This window comes from Paroedura picta, chromosome 11 (assembly GCF_049243985.1).
Source record: "Paroedura picta isolate Pp20150507F chromosome 11, Ppicta_v3.0, whole genome shotgun sequence".
Classification (NCBI taxonomy): domain Eukaryota; kingdom Metazoa; phylum Chordata; class Lepidosauria; order Squamata; family Gekkonidae; genus Paroedura; species Paroedura picta.
The window spans coordinates 22,545,876-22,564,322 of record NC_135379.1 but is presented as its reverse complement, the minus strand read 5'-3'; the positions used below and the strand labels follow the sequence as shown (position 1 = coordinate 22,564,322).

The 18,447-nt window shown below is 43.2% G+C and overlaps 2 protein-coding genes across 5 annotated transcripts in view; one reads left to right on the top strand and one right to left on the bottom strand.

Moving 5' to 3' along the window:
• The window catches only part of COL28A1 (collagen type XXVIII alpha 1 chain), a 62,773-nt gene extending 59,032 nt beyond the window's left edge, over positions 1–3,741 (top strand). For 2 of the 3 annotated variants that reach the window (XM_077304787.1, XM_077304786.1), the window contains exons 33-36: positions 408–580; positions 1,415–1,610; positions 2,336–2,504; positions 2,796–3,741. In XM_077304787.1, coding sequence (XP_077160902.1) covers positions 408–580; positions 1,415–1,610; positions 2,336–2,504; positions 2,796–2,811 — 554 coding nt within the window. In that variant the 3' untranslated portion in view covers positions 2,812–3,741. Of the gene's footprint in view, positions 1–407; positions 581–1,414; positions 1,611–2,335; positions 2,513–2,795 lie in introns of all 3 variants that reach the window. The other variant, XM_077304788.1, reaches the window with a different exon arrangement.
• A 4,705-nt stretch (positions 3,742–8,446) lies between these two features.
• Positions 8,447–15,938, bottom strand: C1GALT1 (core 1 synthase, glycoprotein-N-acetylgalactosamine 3-beta-galactosyltransferase 1). 2 transcript variants are annotated; one of them, XM_077304790.1, is made up of 4 exons: positions 15,582–15,938; positions 10,932–11,176; positions 9,450–10,117; positions 8,447–9,071 (listed from the first exon to the last, which is right to left on the bottom strand). In XM_077304790.1, exons 2-4 carry the CDS (start codon positions 11,158–11,160, stop codon positions 8,853–8,855), a joined length of 1,116 nt encoding a protein of 371 aa, XP_077160905.1. In that variant the 5' UTR covers positions 11,161–11,176; positions 15,582–15,938; the 3' UTR covers positions 8,447–8,852. The 2 variants fall into 2 exon arrangements, with proteins under 2 accessions (XP_077160905.1, XP_077160904.1); XM_077304789.1 differs by lacking the exon at positions 15,582–15,938 and adding an exon at positions 14,564–15,073.
• Between the last annotated feature and the right edge of the window lie 2,509 nt (positions 15,939–18,447).

Genomic DNA, 18,447 nt, shown 5'->3' with positions numbered 1-18,447 from the left:
CCAAGGATTTGGATGGAGTTCCTCCAAGGAACACTAGGGGTCCTGATGTGGAGGCAGGCAATGGCAAACCACCTCCAAACATCCCTTGCCTGGCTGCCAGAAAATGCCATACAATAATTAATTAATTAATAATAACTGTCGACTGAGCTGGGGAAAAACACTCAAGCAGGATGTTGGTTAGACTTATGGGAAGATAAATAGCAGAGGCATAAAGGGTTCGGCATCATCCACATGCCCACCCTTTGACGGTAAAAAATCCCCCCCTTTGTTTTAGTTTTATATGTGATTTTAAAATGGGTTTGAAAAAATGGGCCTCTCTCAGTTAACATGTAGCTTTAAATGACAGTACTTTATTCTGCACCTTGCTGCATTTCCATCTGACCATACTGTTCTTGCCGTCTCCTCAGCTCTTGAGGAAAAGATCTTCAAACAAATTTGTAAAAATGTTTCTGCTGACCATATTAAGAAAGTGCTGAGTTCATCCTCAACACTTTACCCTGAAGGTGAACGGACGGGTCAGTTTGCTCGAGCACAGACTCCAGAGCCGTACATCCCGCCATCCAAACCCGAAATAGAATATGTAAGTAAATCTCAATGATTGTCTTTGTATTGGAATTGAAGGCCTTCTCAACTCCTGGGTGAGCTAAAAAAGAAGTCTGTTTTTTTACTCAAATGTAGTGTTGTTCCATTAGTGAACCCAAGGGACTTGGATGTTATGAGAGTTTATAAATTTGCTACTAATGTACTGTTTCCTTATACCTATACTCTTAAGATCCTTGTTTCTTTGTCAGAGGAAGAATGCATGCACTCGAAAGCTCACAGCTTGAATAAATTTTTGTTGGTCTTAAAGGTGCCATTGGACTCAAAGTTTTGTTGTACAAAAAGAAACAGTTCTTATCCTCACTGGACAGGATAAGCACAGGGAAATATACTAAAGGAGCAGCAAGTTTTTAAATTTTCCTCTACAGCAGAAATATGAGAAATTTGGAGAGACCTGTCCTTACGTACACAAAAATCTGTAAGGGGACGATTTCCAAAGTTTTTTTTTGAAACAATGATTGGCTAGGCATTGGCACACTCTGTTGAGTAAGTTCCTAGTTAGGGCTTCTTATGTTATTTAGGGACATCTCTGGAGCAATACAGAGGTTGACTGGGCTAGGAGTACTGGGCAAGTACATATGGTCAGTGCGCACATTATGAAGCACAGATAGAGTCTGTGTCCAAACAGTGCATTACTGGAACTGTTTCACGGTGTGAACATGGCACAGGGAGTAAGGCTAAAGGCCGTTTTCCACATGCAACATGGTCAAACTATGAAATTTTGTATAAGGAAGCTTATACAACAGAAGTAATGCCCAGTCTGAGTATCTGGTGTGGTATCTAAGCTGAACTAGTATTTATTCTTTTTTCATAGGTATACCCTCCCTGGACACATAGAGAACACAGTGCCACTACAACTTCTCCTAGGCATACACCGGTTACTCATAGACAAGATTATAGGGAACCCCGAACCCACACTCCAGCAACTCCTCTTTCACCTAATTTAACTCATACTTTGCGGCCGACAACAGCCATTGTGCAGCCTCGGATAGTAATAGGTGGAGCAAAAGGTATGTGGAGGTTCTCCTGAAGGTAGAAGGTGGGTCAGGGAGACTCATGTCCCTTGATGTGTTTTGCCTGCAGGGTTTATTCTTTGTTTGATGAACGAAGCTGAGGAACTTGGGAATGTTCAGTCTGGAGAAGGATGAGGGGAAACATGACTGTTCTCTGTAAATAATTGGGGAGGGCAGGGAGCTGTTCCTGTTGGCAGCATAGGACTGGCAATAATGCATATAAATTACGGTCAGGAAGATACTTGATGGGTTTTAGGGATTTTTACAAATTTCTTTACAGTAGTAGTAGTTCATCAGTGGCAGTCTACAAGCAGCAGATGTACGAATACTTGTCAGGGATACTTCAGACTGATCCTCCATTGAGCAAAGGGTTGGACTAGATGGCTTGGATGACTCTCTTCAGCACTGCTTTAGGGGACCAGTGTGCCTTTGAGGACCACTGAAGACTTTGAAAAAGCAGTTTGAACACAATCAGCTATGTAAACCTCAAACTAACCTAGCTGCACACACCACCTATTTAGACCTGAGCATGGTGGTAATGAAATACAAGACCAACGAGGGAGAAATAAGAAAAAACACTGGCTCTGATCAAATTGCATGACTCTGCAGAGCTCTTTTTCTGGCTCACGCTGGCACTGCTGTGCAGCACCATAGTAATTTAGACACAGCTGATGATTCATCTATCTGTAGAAGTTCAGCAGTTTCTTTTCCATTGTTTGCAGCTCCTAGGTGCTTGGAACCTATGAGGCCTGGTGACTGTCGAAACTACCAAGTGAAATGGTACTATGACAAGGATGCCAATTCTTGTGCCCGATTTTGGTATGGTGGCTGTCAAGGTACCCATAACCGGTTTGAGACAGAACAAGAATGCCGGGCGACTTGTATTCAAGAGTAAGCAAGTATGTAATGACAACAGTGGACATTTTGCTCAAGAACATTCTCTGCATATCAGATAACAGCCTTAAAAAAGGGAGAAGAACTTTTCCCTATTCTGCGGGTGGGGGTGTGCTTTGAATAATTACAGACAATGTTTACAAGGCAGTCTATATGGGTTGGAAAAAGTAGTCCCTAAAAGTATAGAGGTGGCAAACTTTGCATTCTTGTTAGAATGGGCAGCATATACTCCTTCTCATCAAACATGCAGGTATGCTTAATATAACTGTGCCTTTTCTCCTCTTGCAGAGTGGATTTCAGCTGAGGTGGCAAAAGTTTCAGGAGCCTACAATGAATTCCAAATGCTGTGTTAATGCAAGAACTATTTGTGTACTGTATCTTGCACTTTTTACAATAAGGCATATATATATAGATTTGATAGAGTATTTACCTGATGGCTTTGCTTACGTAAGGCAACATCCTTTATTATTTAGTATTGCAGGAACTTTAACAAAACAAATACCAGGGATTTTACTGTCTAGCTTTAATTAGAACAGGGTTTGTTATTAGATCATGCAAAGCAATCCCACCCCAATTCTACACAATAAATGTCTGAAACTGGTGCAAATTTAAAAACCATTTTTTTCCCATTCAATATTCCTTTAGATTATTAGTAAAAAATGCAACCCTTTAACACCTCAGAGGCTGATTTATGAGCAGCCTGTATTCCCATTATAGCTAAATTCAGTTTAGCAGCTAAATATTACACAAAGGAGAATAAAATAACAACATTTTGAAAATACATAGGAGCCTCAGAACAGTTGACACAACAGGCAATTACCCATGTGCAAGAACAGGTAGCCCTGGGCCCCATTGTGCATTCCTGTGCACAGCAGAAGACTAAACCAGCCAGTTTAGCAAGGCTCAGATGAGTATCGCAATGAGGTCATACATCTATGTTGGAAACACCCACCAAAGACTGCTTACAGACACAGATCTCTTCTACTGAATCAGGGCCAGGTATTTTTAACTGATTTGGAGAGGTTCACATTCATACACATTCTTATGTCTCAGGGCTCTTGTACAAAAGAGTGAAATAAAACTTAGTAAACATTGTAGAGGAACTTAAAAGGCACTGAATGATGTACATAAAAGTGTATATTTTCCTACTAAGTTTTCCTTTCAAATGTTAACCCTACACATGTACTGTATAAGCTAAAATTGATGACCAATTAAACTGGTCATATAATCAAGACAGGTGTTGTTCCTTATTTGGAAAGACTGCTTAATTCTCCACATAGACCATTTACGCACTGACAACTTCACTGCCCCAGCTCCCGTGCAGAAGCACAAATCGGGGGCGGATGAGGTGCACCAGGCCAAATGCTCTCCCATGTGAGTGCAGGAAGAGGTGGGGCAACCTGCCACGACTAAAACTCCAGCCTGCAGCCCAGCATGAAACCTCCAGGGCATAAACGGTCATAATAGGGTTGCCAGATGCCTCTAGCAGGGAACAAGGGGGCAAGGGCTACCAGATCTAGCTTGGGAAACTCCTGGAAATTTGGGAATAGAGCCTGGAGAATTCAGAGTACAATGCCATATTCACCCTCCAAAGTATCCATTTTTTCCAGAGGAAATGATCTCTGTAGATGTAGTTCCAGGGGGATCCCCAGTACCCCCCCCCCCAGGCTGGCATCCCAGTTAATGAATGTTAATGAAGACACGGCAAAAAGATAAGCCACTTTAACGAAATTAAGACAGCACACATGCAAGGAAGTTTGCCATCACCACACTGGACGTAGCGTAGAAGGTTGTTGCTTAGATGAATGAGTGAAGTCCAACCCCGTACTGCAATATCCTAGACAAGCAGCGCAAACAATTGAACTAGATGAGAACAGACGCTAATGCAATCCTAAACAGTTTACACCACTTTAGAGGGCCTAGAAAGGTACAACTCTGCTTAGGTTACACTCTTAAGCATTTTCATTTCTAACCAGAGCAGATTCTAAACTATTCTGTCTAGTTCACAGTAATTTTGAAATGAAGCATACGGATGGTAAAATAATCCAGGAGCTGCTTCCCACAATGCTGATGTGCATGTGTTTAGACTTCATGACATATGTGAAACACACATACCTAACTCTGCCACCTTTTGTTCTTGCTCAGTGTCTCTCTGCTCATCGAAGAAAGCAGGTTCAATCCCTTGTGTTTTCTGTTTAAGGCTCCAAGGTGGGAGGGACTTGCAAAGAACTGTGGCAGTCATCTGAGCAGATTAACACCTCAGCCTGGTTCCAGAAAAGTGTTTTCCTTTATTTAAAAAAAAAATCTAAGAAAGAAGTCTGGCAAACATGTGTTCACACGCTTAAACATGACACGCCTATCCCATTCCCTACTGAATCCAAAGACATTCAAATGCTCACAACGACAAGAGACATTTTATAATCGTGATAAATTAGTTTTATTTGTGCACTTCTCATTTAAATTAATTGCTTAAAAAAAAACTGGTGAAAGGCACTTAAGAGTTTCTCTCCAAAATTTCTGATTTTTTTTTGATCTGTTGAACAAGTCAACCACTATTTCCTGTGAAAGAAAGTATTCCCTTGTCTCAAATTTTCAAAACATTCACTGTTTTAACATACTGCTCAGCAGTCAAAATTAGTCTTTTCAAATGTATGGCCATGGAGATTCACTACATATGTTATATGCAATATACATTAAACTGAATTTGCCTTGTATATGAGTTCACAACATTTATTGTTAACATGAGATAAAAAATAAGCCTTACAATGAGTTGTATATGGCAGCTTTTAACCACTTACAGCATTTCATAGATAAATTAAAGAGATGTCACAAAAAAACTTTGTTACTGTACTTAAATGGAATCAGAGAAGAAAGTTTGACACAATATAGAGAAAATTTTAACATAACAGTGAATACTATAAATTAACTGAGGATATAAAAATACCCCTCCCCATTAACAGGAATCTTCAAGGTATTTGGTGACAAATGAAAATAAGATAATCAGCTACACTGCTGATCATTCAAACAGGACAGTCAGATTATATATTATACAAAATAATCAATACATTATACAGCTCAAAAGTTCAATCGAGCCATTTTTAGATAATTTTATATCCAATACTAACATACAACTCAAAAGCACTTTGGACATAGACAACAATAACAAAAGGATTAATCTCAGGGCTTTTAGAAACTTATGTGTTTTCTTAGATATTAAAAATTCTGGACTTTTGATTGAACATCATCATCGCCAACACAGTCTCCAGGAGAGAAAAAATCCAAGGTGCAGGGTAAGATATCAATTGTCCAGAAGAATAATTTGACAGATTTCTTTTTACTGCATCTCCATATAATATGCAACACTTACATTTTAGGAATAGAAGGAAATCTTTGAATCCCAAAGATTAATTTTGCTCTCAGATGGTATCTTGTGCCTCTTGACTAATCAGAAAATAAGTGCTCAGCTAAAAGTTATTCCTTCTGCTTTCAATATTAAAAAGCTATGATGTGTACCACCAAGAATATACTGGACTTCCTAACCACCACAATCCTCAGCACCCCTCCCCCTTCTGTAAGCTCTGAAATGGCACACAACGCTGCCAACACTGAGCTGGAGCGAAAGGAGGGTAATTGGATATCTGCCACAAGCAGGATTTAAGCCCTCAGTCCTAAAGTCCGCAAAATAGAGACAAGTGGACGAGTAAAAGAGAACCTTGTCCCAGACAGTGCTATGGTTGCCATGCCAATATAAATGATTGACAAAGCAGCCCATTTTTCAAAGAAATTTGTAATGTACTGTTCCTCACACTTCAATGTCAAAAGCCTGGAACAGTCAAAATTTTCCCTATATTTGCCACACAGTTCACTGCAGCACTGACAATTTATATCAGGTACTTGCAAAATATTTGAGGTAGATACAATGGAGGGATGTCATGAGCAATAATGAACATAAAACACCAGAACAAAAAACTGCAGGACATGCTTGACATTGTCAATTAACCAGCACGGTGCAGTGTTTAGAGAGGGGTAGTCAACCAATGGTCCTCCAGATGTTCATGGACTACAAGCCCCATGAGCCCCTGCCAACATCTAGAGGACCACAGGTTGACTACCCCTGGTTTAGAGTATCAGACGAGGATCTGGGAGACCCAGGGGGCAAATCCTTGCTCGACCACGGAAGCTTACTGGATAACCTTGGGCCAGTCACACACTCTCAGATGACCTACCTTATAGGGCTGTCATGAGAATAAAATAAGGAGAATGGTGTAAGCCACTTTAGCCCTACACTGGGAAGAAAAGAGATCTAAATGAACTAAACAAACCCCCTTAAACTCCATTTAAGCTTAAGATTCATCCACTGATAAGTAAAATGCTTTTCTCAACCATTCATCTGCCACTAAGGTGTTTTGACAATTTGGCGTAACTATTTTTTGCATTTTTGTCCTCAAGTCTGACTCATTAACATTGTTTCTAGTCTAGAGCTGAGCTTCTCAATGTAATTGTAGTTTATAGAAGTTCCCCACAGGTCAACAAAGAAGAAAACAGCTAGTTCAGTTAAATTTTTTTTTTAATGAGGTAAGCCCTGCTTCTCTATGAGGAAATACTGTGCATTCATGAAGGGCATACAACCAGGTGTGTGTGTGGAGGGGAGTGTGTGCGGAGGGGAGTGTGTGTGTGGTGTGTGTGCGGAGGGGAGAGATAAGATACCCATGGTTGGATATGATAGAGGGACAGGTTGCATGGGAAGCAACGATTCTGTGTGATAGCTATATGGATTCAAATCTTAGGTTGGAGGAAGAGCCACTGGAGAAAGGCTCCAGCGACTGAAGGAAGGCTTTGCTCACTGAAGCAGCAGGATACACCTCAATGGGATGGATCCTACCACTCTGCTGAGCTAATGGCAGCACCCTCCTCCAGCACTGGGAACCTTCCTCCAATAAGAGAGGCTCAAAGAGACTTCCTTGTGTTGGAGGAAGGCACCACTATTAGCTCAGGAGTTGTTGGGGTTAGAGAGCACACCATAACCAGTTATGATACTTGGCAAAGACAACTGCTCACTCAACACTTGAGTAAATACTTTCAAACATCAATATGATGAATTAAAGCAAAAACAAAAAACAAAAACCCTTAGTTGACCACTTGTAAGTAGAACAGTCATGTGACAAGAAGCCTGAATACCAGGGATAATACAAAACAGCTCAGTTCTATGTAGGGCACAGGGAGGTGGAGGAACGTGATAGCTACAAAGTACTACAATTCACACTTTAGCACAGAGTTCTTCCATCTGCTTTCCAATGGCCTCAGACAACAGTGAGATAAAAACCAGATACACAAAAGATGTTTTAAAGGGACTCCACACAAAAAAGAAGTCCACTGTACTAGCTAAATTAAAACGCTACAGCCAGTTAGGCATAGAAACAAAGAATGTTCAAAATGTAAGCCAAGAAACAACTCCCGTTCCAAATCAAACAGGAGCTATGCTGGTTCTATAAGCAAAATAACTTCAGTCCTAGAAGAGCAGAGTCCAGTGGTACCTTTAAGACCAACCAAGTTTTATTCTGGGGACAGGCCACTGGACTCAAACTTCGTTCTCCTGCTGCAGACCAATATGGCTACCCACCTGAACCTATCCAGTTCTATAAGCAAGATAAAATGTAAATAAAGAGCCAACAACTAATCAGCATTAACAAAGGGCCATCAAAGTCTTTGTACTTTCTTTAACACTAATTCTGCAACTAGCTTTCTAGAAGCTGCACAAGGGGAATTTATTTTGCACAGATCTATAATCTGTTCATTAGAAAGTGCCCGTTCTCGTCATCATGAGCTGAGAATATTTCTTGAAGGTTGCCACCAATCCTCCTGCCAAAGGCTACTCTGACTTTCTCTGCAGATTGAACTAAAACTGACTCTAGAGAACATCAGAAGAAAATTCAAACCTCAGCATCTAAACAGACAGTTTATTTAACAGATTTTCTAGAAATACATTTTCATGCATGAATCCATTTGAGATGTTTCTCAGGATGCAATGAACTCAAGTAGTCCAAGTTTTCAAGAACAGACTCTGCTGATTCAGAGATCTACAATACTGCATAATGATGTGGATCTGGAAGCAGGAAGCCAATGTACATACATCACCAAAGAGGTTTCATAACTCACGGAGGGTAAAAAAATCTGGCCTTTCGCCTTCAGGGCATGTGAAACTTCCTTCTTGACATCTTAGGCAACCATCCGCGGTCTGCAGCCACTGGAAGGGACTCTTAAAAAAATAAATCTATCTAGTCATCTCTGGGCTTGGTGTGTTAGTTGATCATTCCATAAGGCTTCTTCAGGGCACTGGGTGTCATTTTATTTGGAGGCCTTTGGAGGACCTTCGGCTTTGTGTTTTGCATTGTCTTTTGCTGTGTCACTTAAATTTTGTTTTTTTAAATTCTTAAGAAAGTCAGGATTGTACCTGAATTGATAACCATAGGGGCGGAGATGATAAATCAAGTATTCCAGCTGATACATGGTGGCAGCATCAACGTAGTGGAAAGAAACTGCCAGGTCAGAGCAGCATCCAGGGCCCTACCAAAAGGGAAAGCAAAACAGAAGGGGGAAAAATGAAAGCCAAGACAGGTTGCTCTTTTTAAGTATTAGCAAGTACAACTCCAGGAATTTGGAAAACCATCAAGAAGGTTAATTAGAAAATGTTTCATCTCTTCCCTTCCCATCCCTATTTTCTCCCATGTTCCACTGCAATGCAAAATGCCCTCTGAGATGTTATTTCTGGGAGTCAGGACTCAAGAAAGTGTGGGAGTAGGGGAAGAAGAGGGAAACTAGCAAATGTTTTCTATGGGATCCTACTAGAAATATTGTATCTATTAACAAACTTAATAGATAATATTCTAGATGACATTTTAGGCTGCAAAAAGAATAGTGAAAGAGTCTCTGCAAATGCCTTACCTCTATAGGAGGGTAGTAGTTATAATTCCAATACCAAAAAGTTCTGGGTAGGTAACCTTTGATTAAATGATGTTCAGGCACAAAAGGATGAAATGTTTCTTTGCCACTTGTATCCCGGGAATCTCCGGCTTTAACACCAATGGTTTCCATGCATTTGCCCAATGCTAAGTCCTCGATGGAAGAACTATGGGAACATTTGTTGGTTTTAAAAGCATCTACAAACCTTCGCAGGGCTTCTTTGCTCAGCACGTAGCCCGCACCTCCACTCATGTAGCCCTGTTTCACATAAGGCTTAAACCTTCTTCCAAAATAAATTGCTTCTTCAGGATTGTACTTCGAAAGAAGCCACCTCAAGTTGTCCAGTGCAACATATGTGTCATCATCTGCCTTCATGAACCAGTCCGCTTCATCAAGATGATGGTCGTAGACGTACTGGAAAGCTTTAATGGTCTTCCAGTACAACTGGTCCCTACCTTCTTTGGTTTCCAAGCCCACTGTTGGGAAGTCTTTGTTTTCCTCAGAGCTCATGAACAGCATCTTGTTGCAACGCTGGGCCCAAGTCGCTTTGACATGTCTGGCCTTCTTTTCCAGATTCTGAGGACCAGTCATTACCCAGCAAAGGACTTTCACCTTCTGGTAGAGTTCTTCGGCAATATTTTTGTCTTCATCTATTAGGGAGGGGAAATCAAGTTCCAAACACCATAATTAAATTCCAGGTTTTATTCATGGAATGAGACATTCAGGTAGGTTAACAAAACGTAAAAATGCTTATTTAGAAGCCTTTTGTGCATAAGACAATATGTTTTATGCGTGTATTCATTCCAAAATCAAGTATGCAGCACTGAGGCCATGGGAATCAAGAGATAACTTCACTTTTTTCTGTGCAAAAGTTGCTTGAAGTTGTGAATTACATCCACACAGAATCTTCAATGAGAGATTAAAATTCCCTCTGGGGACCATTGAGTCAAATTGACAGCCAACAACAACGCCAGCCATAAAGACAAGCTAAATCGGTGACTTTCCTCTTCTAGTTTGTATCCAAGGCTGGCAGGAGCTCAGAGAGCAATCCTGAACAGGTCTACTCAGAATCCTACTCAATGGGACTTACTGCCTAGGAAGCAACTTTAGGAGTACACAATTGGCATGGTTTTCTTCTTAGCTAAAAGGACTGCAGACAACTGAACCCATCAGTAGTCAGCAAAAGTCATTGTTAATAAAAACTTTAAAATCATAATCTCCCACAATACTGCACACAGTATGGACTCTTTTTCCACTAACACCAACCACCACCCTATACAAAGCAATGCTCACTTCACCAAAGGGAGCCACTGGATCCAACCCTGTGCCCTGAGTTGCCCAACCGGGCAGTCCAAGAGTGATTGTAAAGAATGGAAAGATACTCAGGTGACATGTGTCAGTAAAGAACATGAAGTTCTATTGTGAAGAAAAGCAATAAAATAAGCTGCTGCTAACAGAACATACCTTTATGTTGCCCGGCATCTGCGTTGAAATTCATCTGCCCATTCAGTGGATCACTTTCATCATCATCATCATCTAAATGACGTCCATGGGGATTGTTGTAAAGGATGCGAGGCTCAGTTTTAACCTGTTCCTCCAGTACTAAGCTGAATAGCATGTAACATAAGATAAATCCGATTGCAGATCCAAAGATAAAGGTCAGGGAATTCAGCAAAGATTTAGGAATGGCCATTTCCTGTACAGAGTTTCTGTAGAGAGAGGGGAGAGCTGTCAACACACAAGAACACATGAAGCCACCTTATACAGTCAGACTACTGCTCTGTCAAGCCCAGTACAGTCTACTCTGAATGGCAGCAGATCGTGAGGGTTTTTTATGTACCTTACTACATTTTAACAGGGAGATGCCAGGGTTAAACCTGGGAATGTTGCATACAAAGCAGATGCTCTACCAGAGTCACAGCTCTTCCCCTAAAGAAAAAGAATGACACTGAGCAACCACACCAGGAGTCCCAGTTTTCCATCACATTTGGGGGGTGGGAGGGAGTGAAACTTCCTTGTTAAAGTGCTCAACAGTCAAGCATATACTTCCTCCTGTGTAGTCATTTCCAGTGAGGGCTATTTCGTAAGTGGTGTTTCCTGTTTGTTTTGAGTCAATGTATAAATTTGACAAACTGGGAAGGTTTTATCACATTATAATAAGGAACATGTCGTAACGAGCATTAGAAACAGTGCCTGGGTTATTGCTTGGTTATTTTGCACCTTCTCTTAGCTAAAGTAGCAGAAGTGCTGAATTTGCCATCCTGGAGGAAAGCTGGTACCCTTGTTCAAGATTATATGTGCTGTCAAATTAAGCACATGAGCCATATGGAAGGGCGGTATAGAAATCAAATAAATAAATAAAATGAATGAATGCATCATCTAAATAGTTTCTTGCATGGCAACAGAGGTCTGGATCACCTGACTGCAATGACATTTACTTCTTAACATAAGTCAAACAGGCAAATTCATTAAACTGGAAAATTCCCAGATGAAAGCTATGTAATTTAAATATTAACATAATTTAATATAACATTTCACTTTGACATTCAACCTTAACAACAAAGTCTCATCAAGAACTGAAACAGAATACTCTGGGGGGGGGGGGGGAAACAGTCCTGTGCAACACCTTACCTTCAAAGAAGACTAAAGATTGGGTTGGAGACACACAAAAAGTGGAATAAGCACAAAAGAATTCTAAATCTCCCTGAAAACACTCTGAGGCTCAGGGGATGCTCAGGAAGCATGGATTTTGCATTGAGTGCTACAGTGGGAAAGGGAATTGGTAGAACCTTCTCCCCCAACACCCCATAACCCCCTGTTAATGCAAGAACAGGGAATTTATACTTTCCACCTTTAGTTCTAGGAGGAAGCTTAGGAAGAAATTTAAAAAATAGTATATGGGGCACGCATGGTGTTAGTTTGGATTTGAGACCAGAAATACAATTCTACAAACATTTTCCTGGGAGTAACCCCCAATAAATTGATCTGAGCAGGATTGCTCTCTACAATGGGAATTTATGGATTCAAAGCGCGGGAATGTTTCATTTCTATTAAGGCTCTTCAATAATTAATATTTTATAGTGCTTACATGTTTCTAAAAAAAACCCTCTAATATCCTATATTCACCGGCATACACTTGAATAGCTGTCTTTTGGGATGAACCCTGAATGGGTGGGGTGAAAATCCAAACAAATAAAACCTGATGTTAATGTTCTAATTCAAAGAGCATAGAGACATATGAAGCTAGATTCAACTATTTGTTCCAGATTAATTTCTCAACTGTCCACTGCATAGTATTATATATCGTTTGGGATAACGGAAGGATCTTATAATATGCCAAGAAAAAAGGATCTAAAAGTGCTCACCAAGAAAATGAAAACTGTAACAGAGTATCAACTTAACTGAAGGTGCAAATAAAAGCTAGTATGGCATCTCACAGCTACTCAAACATGGTCCTCATACTTCTTTGCAAAAAGTAAACTACCTAAGTCAAAACCAACCTGCTACAAATTTCCTAGGTTTATTTCTACTAGACTCATATTTTCTCAAGCCAGATGTCAGAGTATCATAAAACAAATCCAGAAATTCAGAAGTCAGATTCAGGCATGCACCTCAATGATGTTTTAGAAAAATAACAAAATGCTTAGTTTATAGAAAAGGAGAAACATTTGTGGAAAGACCATAACTGTTCTTAAACTACACACTGTTCCCATGCTTTTTGTTCTCCTGGAAAATCCACAATGGACTTTTTATCTTAAAATAGCTATTTTTTTGTAATCCACTTCATTAAGGATATAAATATTAGTTATAATCCAAATGTTATATTAGGTTATATTAAATATTATGTACTACAAGTACAACGATATAGGCTAGATGTCAGGAAAAAAAATTTCAGTCAGAGTAGTTCAGCAGTGGAATAGGCTGCCTAAGGAGCTGGTGAGCTCCCCCTCACTGGCAGTCTTCAAGCAAAGGTTGGATACACACTTTTCTTGGATGCTTTAGGATGCTTAGGGCTGATCCTGCATTGAGCAGGGGGTTGGACTAGATGGCCTGTATGGCCCCTTCCAACTCTATGATTCTATGTCACTTTGTCAGACTTTGAGCCTGTCTTAACCCTTCTTTATACTTGCTAAATTAATCCTTGCTGATAAGATGCAAAAAAATCATACCCTCCAGTTCCAAGAGACTGGCTGAATTCTGTCTCAGAAACTGTACTGCTTATTAAATTAGCTTACCACCAAAGAATAAAGAAAATCTCCTGACATTTCAAATAGGTTTATGTAATGTTATCTTATCATGCTACGCTCATAACACTCTGGAATTATAAGGCTATAGAAGGATTTTCTCCTTATGTTTTTTTATCAGCTACTCTGTGTGGTATTTATATTTTAAGGGATAACAGATTTAATGTTATTATAAACTATTGTTTACTTTTAAACAAAAATAGCTACAAGATATTGCTTTTCTTTTTCTTATGATGGGCCCATGTTCATAATATACTTTTCTTGTATCTGTACTCGTCGATAACTGTAATAAATGACTATTTCTTGTATCTGTGTGGGCAAGTTAATCAAGATTTGTAGCTTAGAGAGTTGGCAAATTTTATTTATATGCTGCTTGTCTTAATGAATTATGAATCAGAATATTCTTTACACGTGCCTTACTGAATCAGTGTTCAAATGTGTATTACTTAGAGATATGTATTTTTATATATCTTATCTCTATAAACAAAATTATTAACTTATGTAGTAATTGTAATGGGGTGAGGATTTGCTATTTATGGCTGGTTAAAAAAATTAAAATTGGCTATGATTCTAAGTTTAACGTTAAAAAACCTTGTCTATGAGGCAAATGTTAAACTTCTATTAGATCCTCCACCCAATTTCTCTCCTGTTGTCTGTGCCACATTAAATTATATACACATAACAAAAATTGCTAGAGAAGTGTTCAAAGGCCTTTTAGTGTTACATGCTGAAGATGGTCTCTAGCCCAAGCCGCACCTGTATTTTAAAGTGCTCTGATTATCACCTGAGAACCACTGTTCCATATAATACACTTCTTTCATCTAGTAGAGGAAAAGGCACTCCCTTACTTACCTACCAGGAAGCTGGCTTCTATTTCTCCATGACGACATTCTAACGCAATCCCACAGATATCCATTCACAACTGTTTCCTTCAGCATCCCTTGGGCACCCCAGTGAGACTGACAAGGCGGGAGGAAAGGTTTTGCCAGTTTCTTATTTTTAAAAACTGACACACTACTGCATTTACCAGCACAGGAACTCATACACATCTTTTTGAGAAACAACCACTGTTTCTCACTGCTTGGGGAAGAGCAGCAATGGCAGGCAAGCAAATTTGAAACTGACAATACTTCCCCTCAGGCTTTTAAATTTCCCCAAACAGCAGAGTAGGTGGAAGGCCAACGTTTACACCACGGAAGCTGACAGGGCTCCCCCCCCCAATTTTTTTAATGAAACGGAAAAGAAAGTGTTTTGTGTGTGCGGGACTGGGGAGGAGGGTCCCAATGTTAATAGTTCTATGAAGAAAAACATAAACCAGCAAACGTCAGTTTCCAAAAACGTACAGGAAAGTTGAAGGAAAGTTAAAACAAAAGCCATCGTAAGGCCACCCTTCTGCCCGGCCACAATCTACTTCACTTAATGCAGCACACCAACGGGCCTGTCTGTCACACGGGCAGTTTCTGGCCTCACACAAGCCCCCAACCCATTCTGGTCTTGCAAACGCGGCTTGACGAAGGGCTCTGGGTAGGTCGAAAGCTTGCCCGTGGCTGCCGAGCGCGGGCGTGAAAAGGCCGGCCCGCCTTCCGGTTTGGGGTTGAGCAAAGGGCCTCCCGCGCCCGGACTCCGGTTCCTGAGCACCGCGCTGCCTTCCACCCCCCTGGCCCCCCATGCGGAAAATCAATGATTATAAAATTATAATAAAATTATAATGAATAACCCCCCCAGCATAAAATGCGGCGGCGCCACCCAGGCATTCTGCTCCGTGTGTGTGTGTGGGGGGGGGGCTGTTTGCCCAGCGAGGTCCCCCCCTCCCTCCCCCCCCTGTGACGCAGCCGGCCGGCCCAGGCCCAGGCCCGCGGGCCCCTCTCACCTTGGCCCGGCGAGCCCCCCGGCGGCCCGGCCCTCAGGCGCCCCGGAGCCTGGCAGGCGCGGCCGCGGGCGAGGAAGGAAGACGCCGCCGGGCTCCGCGCGCTCCTAGCCGCGCCATCCGTCCCCAGGCGAAGCGGGCGAGCGGCGACGCGGCGCCCATCCTCGGCCTCCAGCCGCCGCCCGGCCCATCCCGTTCAAGCTCATTGGGCCCAGGGCCGCAGCCCGGGCGGCGTTTGGCTGCCCGCCTCCCCGCCCAGCCCCTGCCGCCGCCGGCTGCCGGGAAGGAGGAGGCGGAGCGGCGACCCCGCGACGAGGGCGGAAAATAACGGGCAGCGTCGGTCGGGGGATGGGGGATGGGGGGAGGCGGGCGGGCAGGCGCCTGTCAGGCCGGCCCGGCGCCACGTCCAGAGCGGGGGGCTGGCCCGGCCCGAGGCCTGCTCGAGGGGGACGCGGTTGCGGAGGCCGAACTCCCCGCCGATGACCTGCGGGAAGCCGTGGACAAGAATGCCGGAGCGCGGCGGCGAGCGCCCCTTTCCTGTCGCTGCCCTCCTGCTTTGGTTTGGAGCGGGACTTTAAGGGCGCAGCGGAGAAGGTTCCCCAGCCAGGCCTTTGCCCAAGCAACGGGCGGGAGGAAAGAACCTCCGTGGCCGGGCCCGTCCCCGAAGGGACCCCAGCCACTGGCGGCGGGGGAGGTCCAGGGGGCCTCGTGGCCCTTGGCAGCGCTGGGCCCGGCAGGGGCGCCCGCGTGTGTCCAGCTGGGGCGGGGAGCTCAGGTTAGCAGGTTGCATGGCGAGGACCAGGGTCGCCGTGAGCCGAAGGGCGCCTCAGCGGCTTGGCGGTGCAGCCCGGCCTTTGCCCCAAGACGGGAGCCGGGGCCCGGGATTTGGCTCCTAAGCGGGTGGGCAGGGGGAGGGAGGCGACTGTAAAGGCGCCCTCCGAAGAGCCTCGGAGTTTCAACACTGAATAAAGTAAAATGTACTTCGATCGACTCCAATGTCAACACGTTCCAGATCGATCCAAATGGGGAGCCGTGTGGGTCTGAAGTAGCACAATAAAATCAGAGTCCAGGAGCACCTTGGAGACCAACGAAGCCTTATTCAGGATGTGAGTTTTCGAGTCTGACGCAGGGTGCTTGCACTCGAAAGCTCACGCCTTGAATAAATCTTTGTTGGTCTTGAAGGTGCTCCTGGACTCTGATTTTAACGTTCAAGATTGGAGTGCACGGAGCGGCGGGGCTGAATGGCCGTGTGCAAGTAACGTGATGGCGCCGTGAGTCGCGGAGGGTGCCAGGAGGCCTGGAAACGTGCCTGCAACTAGGGCAGCCCGATGCACGTCCCTCCGCCAGACGATCTCGCTTAGTCAGCAACGTCGCCTCACACCTCGGCGACTCGTGGGTGGCGACAGAGGACATATCCGGCCGCTTTCCTTGCCAGACATGTTTGTGTTTGCTGGTGGTGCAAAGTGCCGTCAAGTCACAGCTGCCTTCTGGCGACCCCGTAGGCACCACCCTGGTAGCACTTGGGGGTCTCCCACCCAAACCCAAACCGGAGCCAATCCTGCTTAGCTTCCCGGGTCTGACGGGATCGGGCTATGGTGCTTTTTAAAAGCACGGTCAGCTTTCGCTCCTAGCAGCCGGGTCCGTCGGGGTTTCCGAACTGCAGAGGAAGCCGGGCACGCTGTGTATATCAGAGGTGAAACTCACAGGCAGAGGCAGTTGCTGGCAAGAGCAGAATCAGTCAGAAGCAATTGATACCAGAGCAGATGGTGAAATGATCCTTCTCTTGGTTTCTTCAAGCAATGGCAAAGCTGAAAGAGGACCCGTGGGGATGTAGCAGTTGCATCTAAGTGTGTTTCCAAGTGCATCTAAATCTAAATGAACGAATATTTGGCAAAAGGGCATTGCCATTTGTAAGCTTGGAGACCCATGGTTTAGTCCAGGGGTAGTCAAACTGCAGCCCTCCAGATGTCCATGGACTACAATTCCCAGGAGCTGGCAGGGGGTTCCTGGAAATTGTAGTCCATGGACATCTGGAGGGCCGCAGTTTGACTACCCCTGGTTTAGTCAGTTTCAAATCTGAAAAACAAAATTAAAAAACTGGCAATGTTGCCTATCTGGAATTTGAGCTGGTCGGGCAAGTATTCCTTCTTGCTACTGGCAACATTGGTTTGCCTGGTGAGAGGAACTTAATGATCTGCATTTGATTAAATTTGCAAGGTATAAAGGTGTAATTAGGACAGATCCCACTACTGAAGTTAATCGTCCCATACACTGAACGTGAGGCAAACCCAAAATTTCCACAGAACATAGTTTGCATCCAGTGGTATCTCTAAGACCAACAAAGTTTGATTTGTATGCATGCACACTTCATCAGATGCACAATACACGTGAATGCTTATACCCAGAATAAAACTTTGTTGGTCTTAAAGGTGCTGCTTTACTCCTGGTACTAGGGTTACATTTTCTCTGGCTAGCATTACCCTTGGAATGAAAAGATCTGAGCATTTCAAACACAGAAACATAGCACCATTTTCCAGTCGGCCTGATCGTGCGCTGTTACACATCTTAGTAACACTAGAATGGATTACTGCAACACACTTTATGTTAGTCTGCCATTGAAGACAGCTTGGAATACATCCATTTGTATTTCAACTGAATGTTGTTGGTCTGCCAAGAAAGCAGAAATGAGTAATGACTTGGTTGCAGGAAAAGGAAGAGAAATGTAGCATGAGTTGCCCAGGTGTCTTGAAAGCAGGAAGGAGGTGAACGGGCAAGGGCAGCTAAATAACTACATGCTAAATTGGCAGCCTGGGTTCCCCAAGCCTGCATCCTGACAGATTCTTTTCCAGTGCACTTGAAGTTCCAAAAT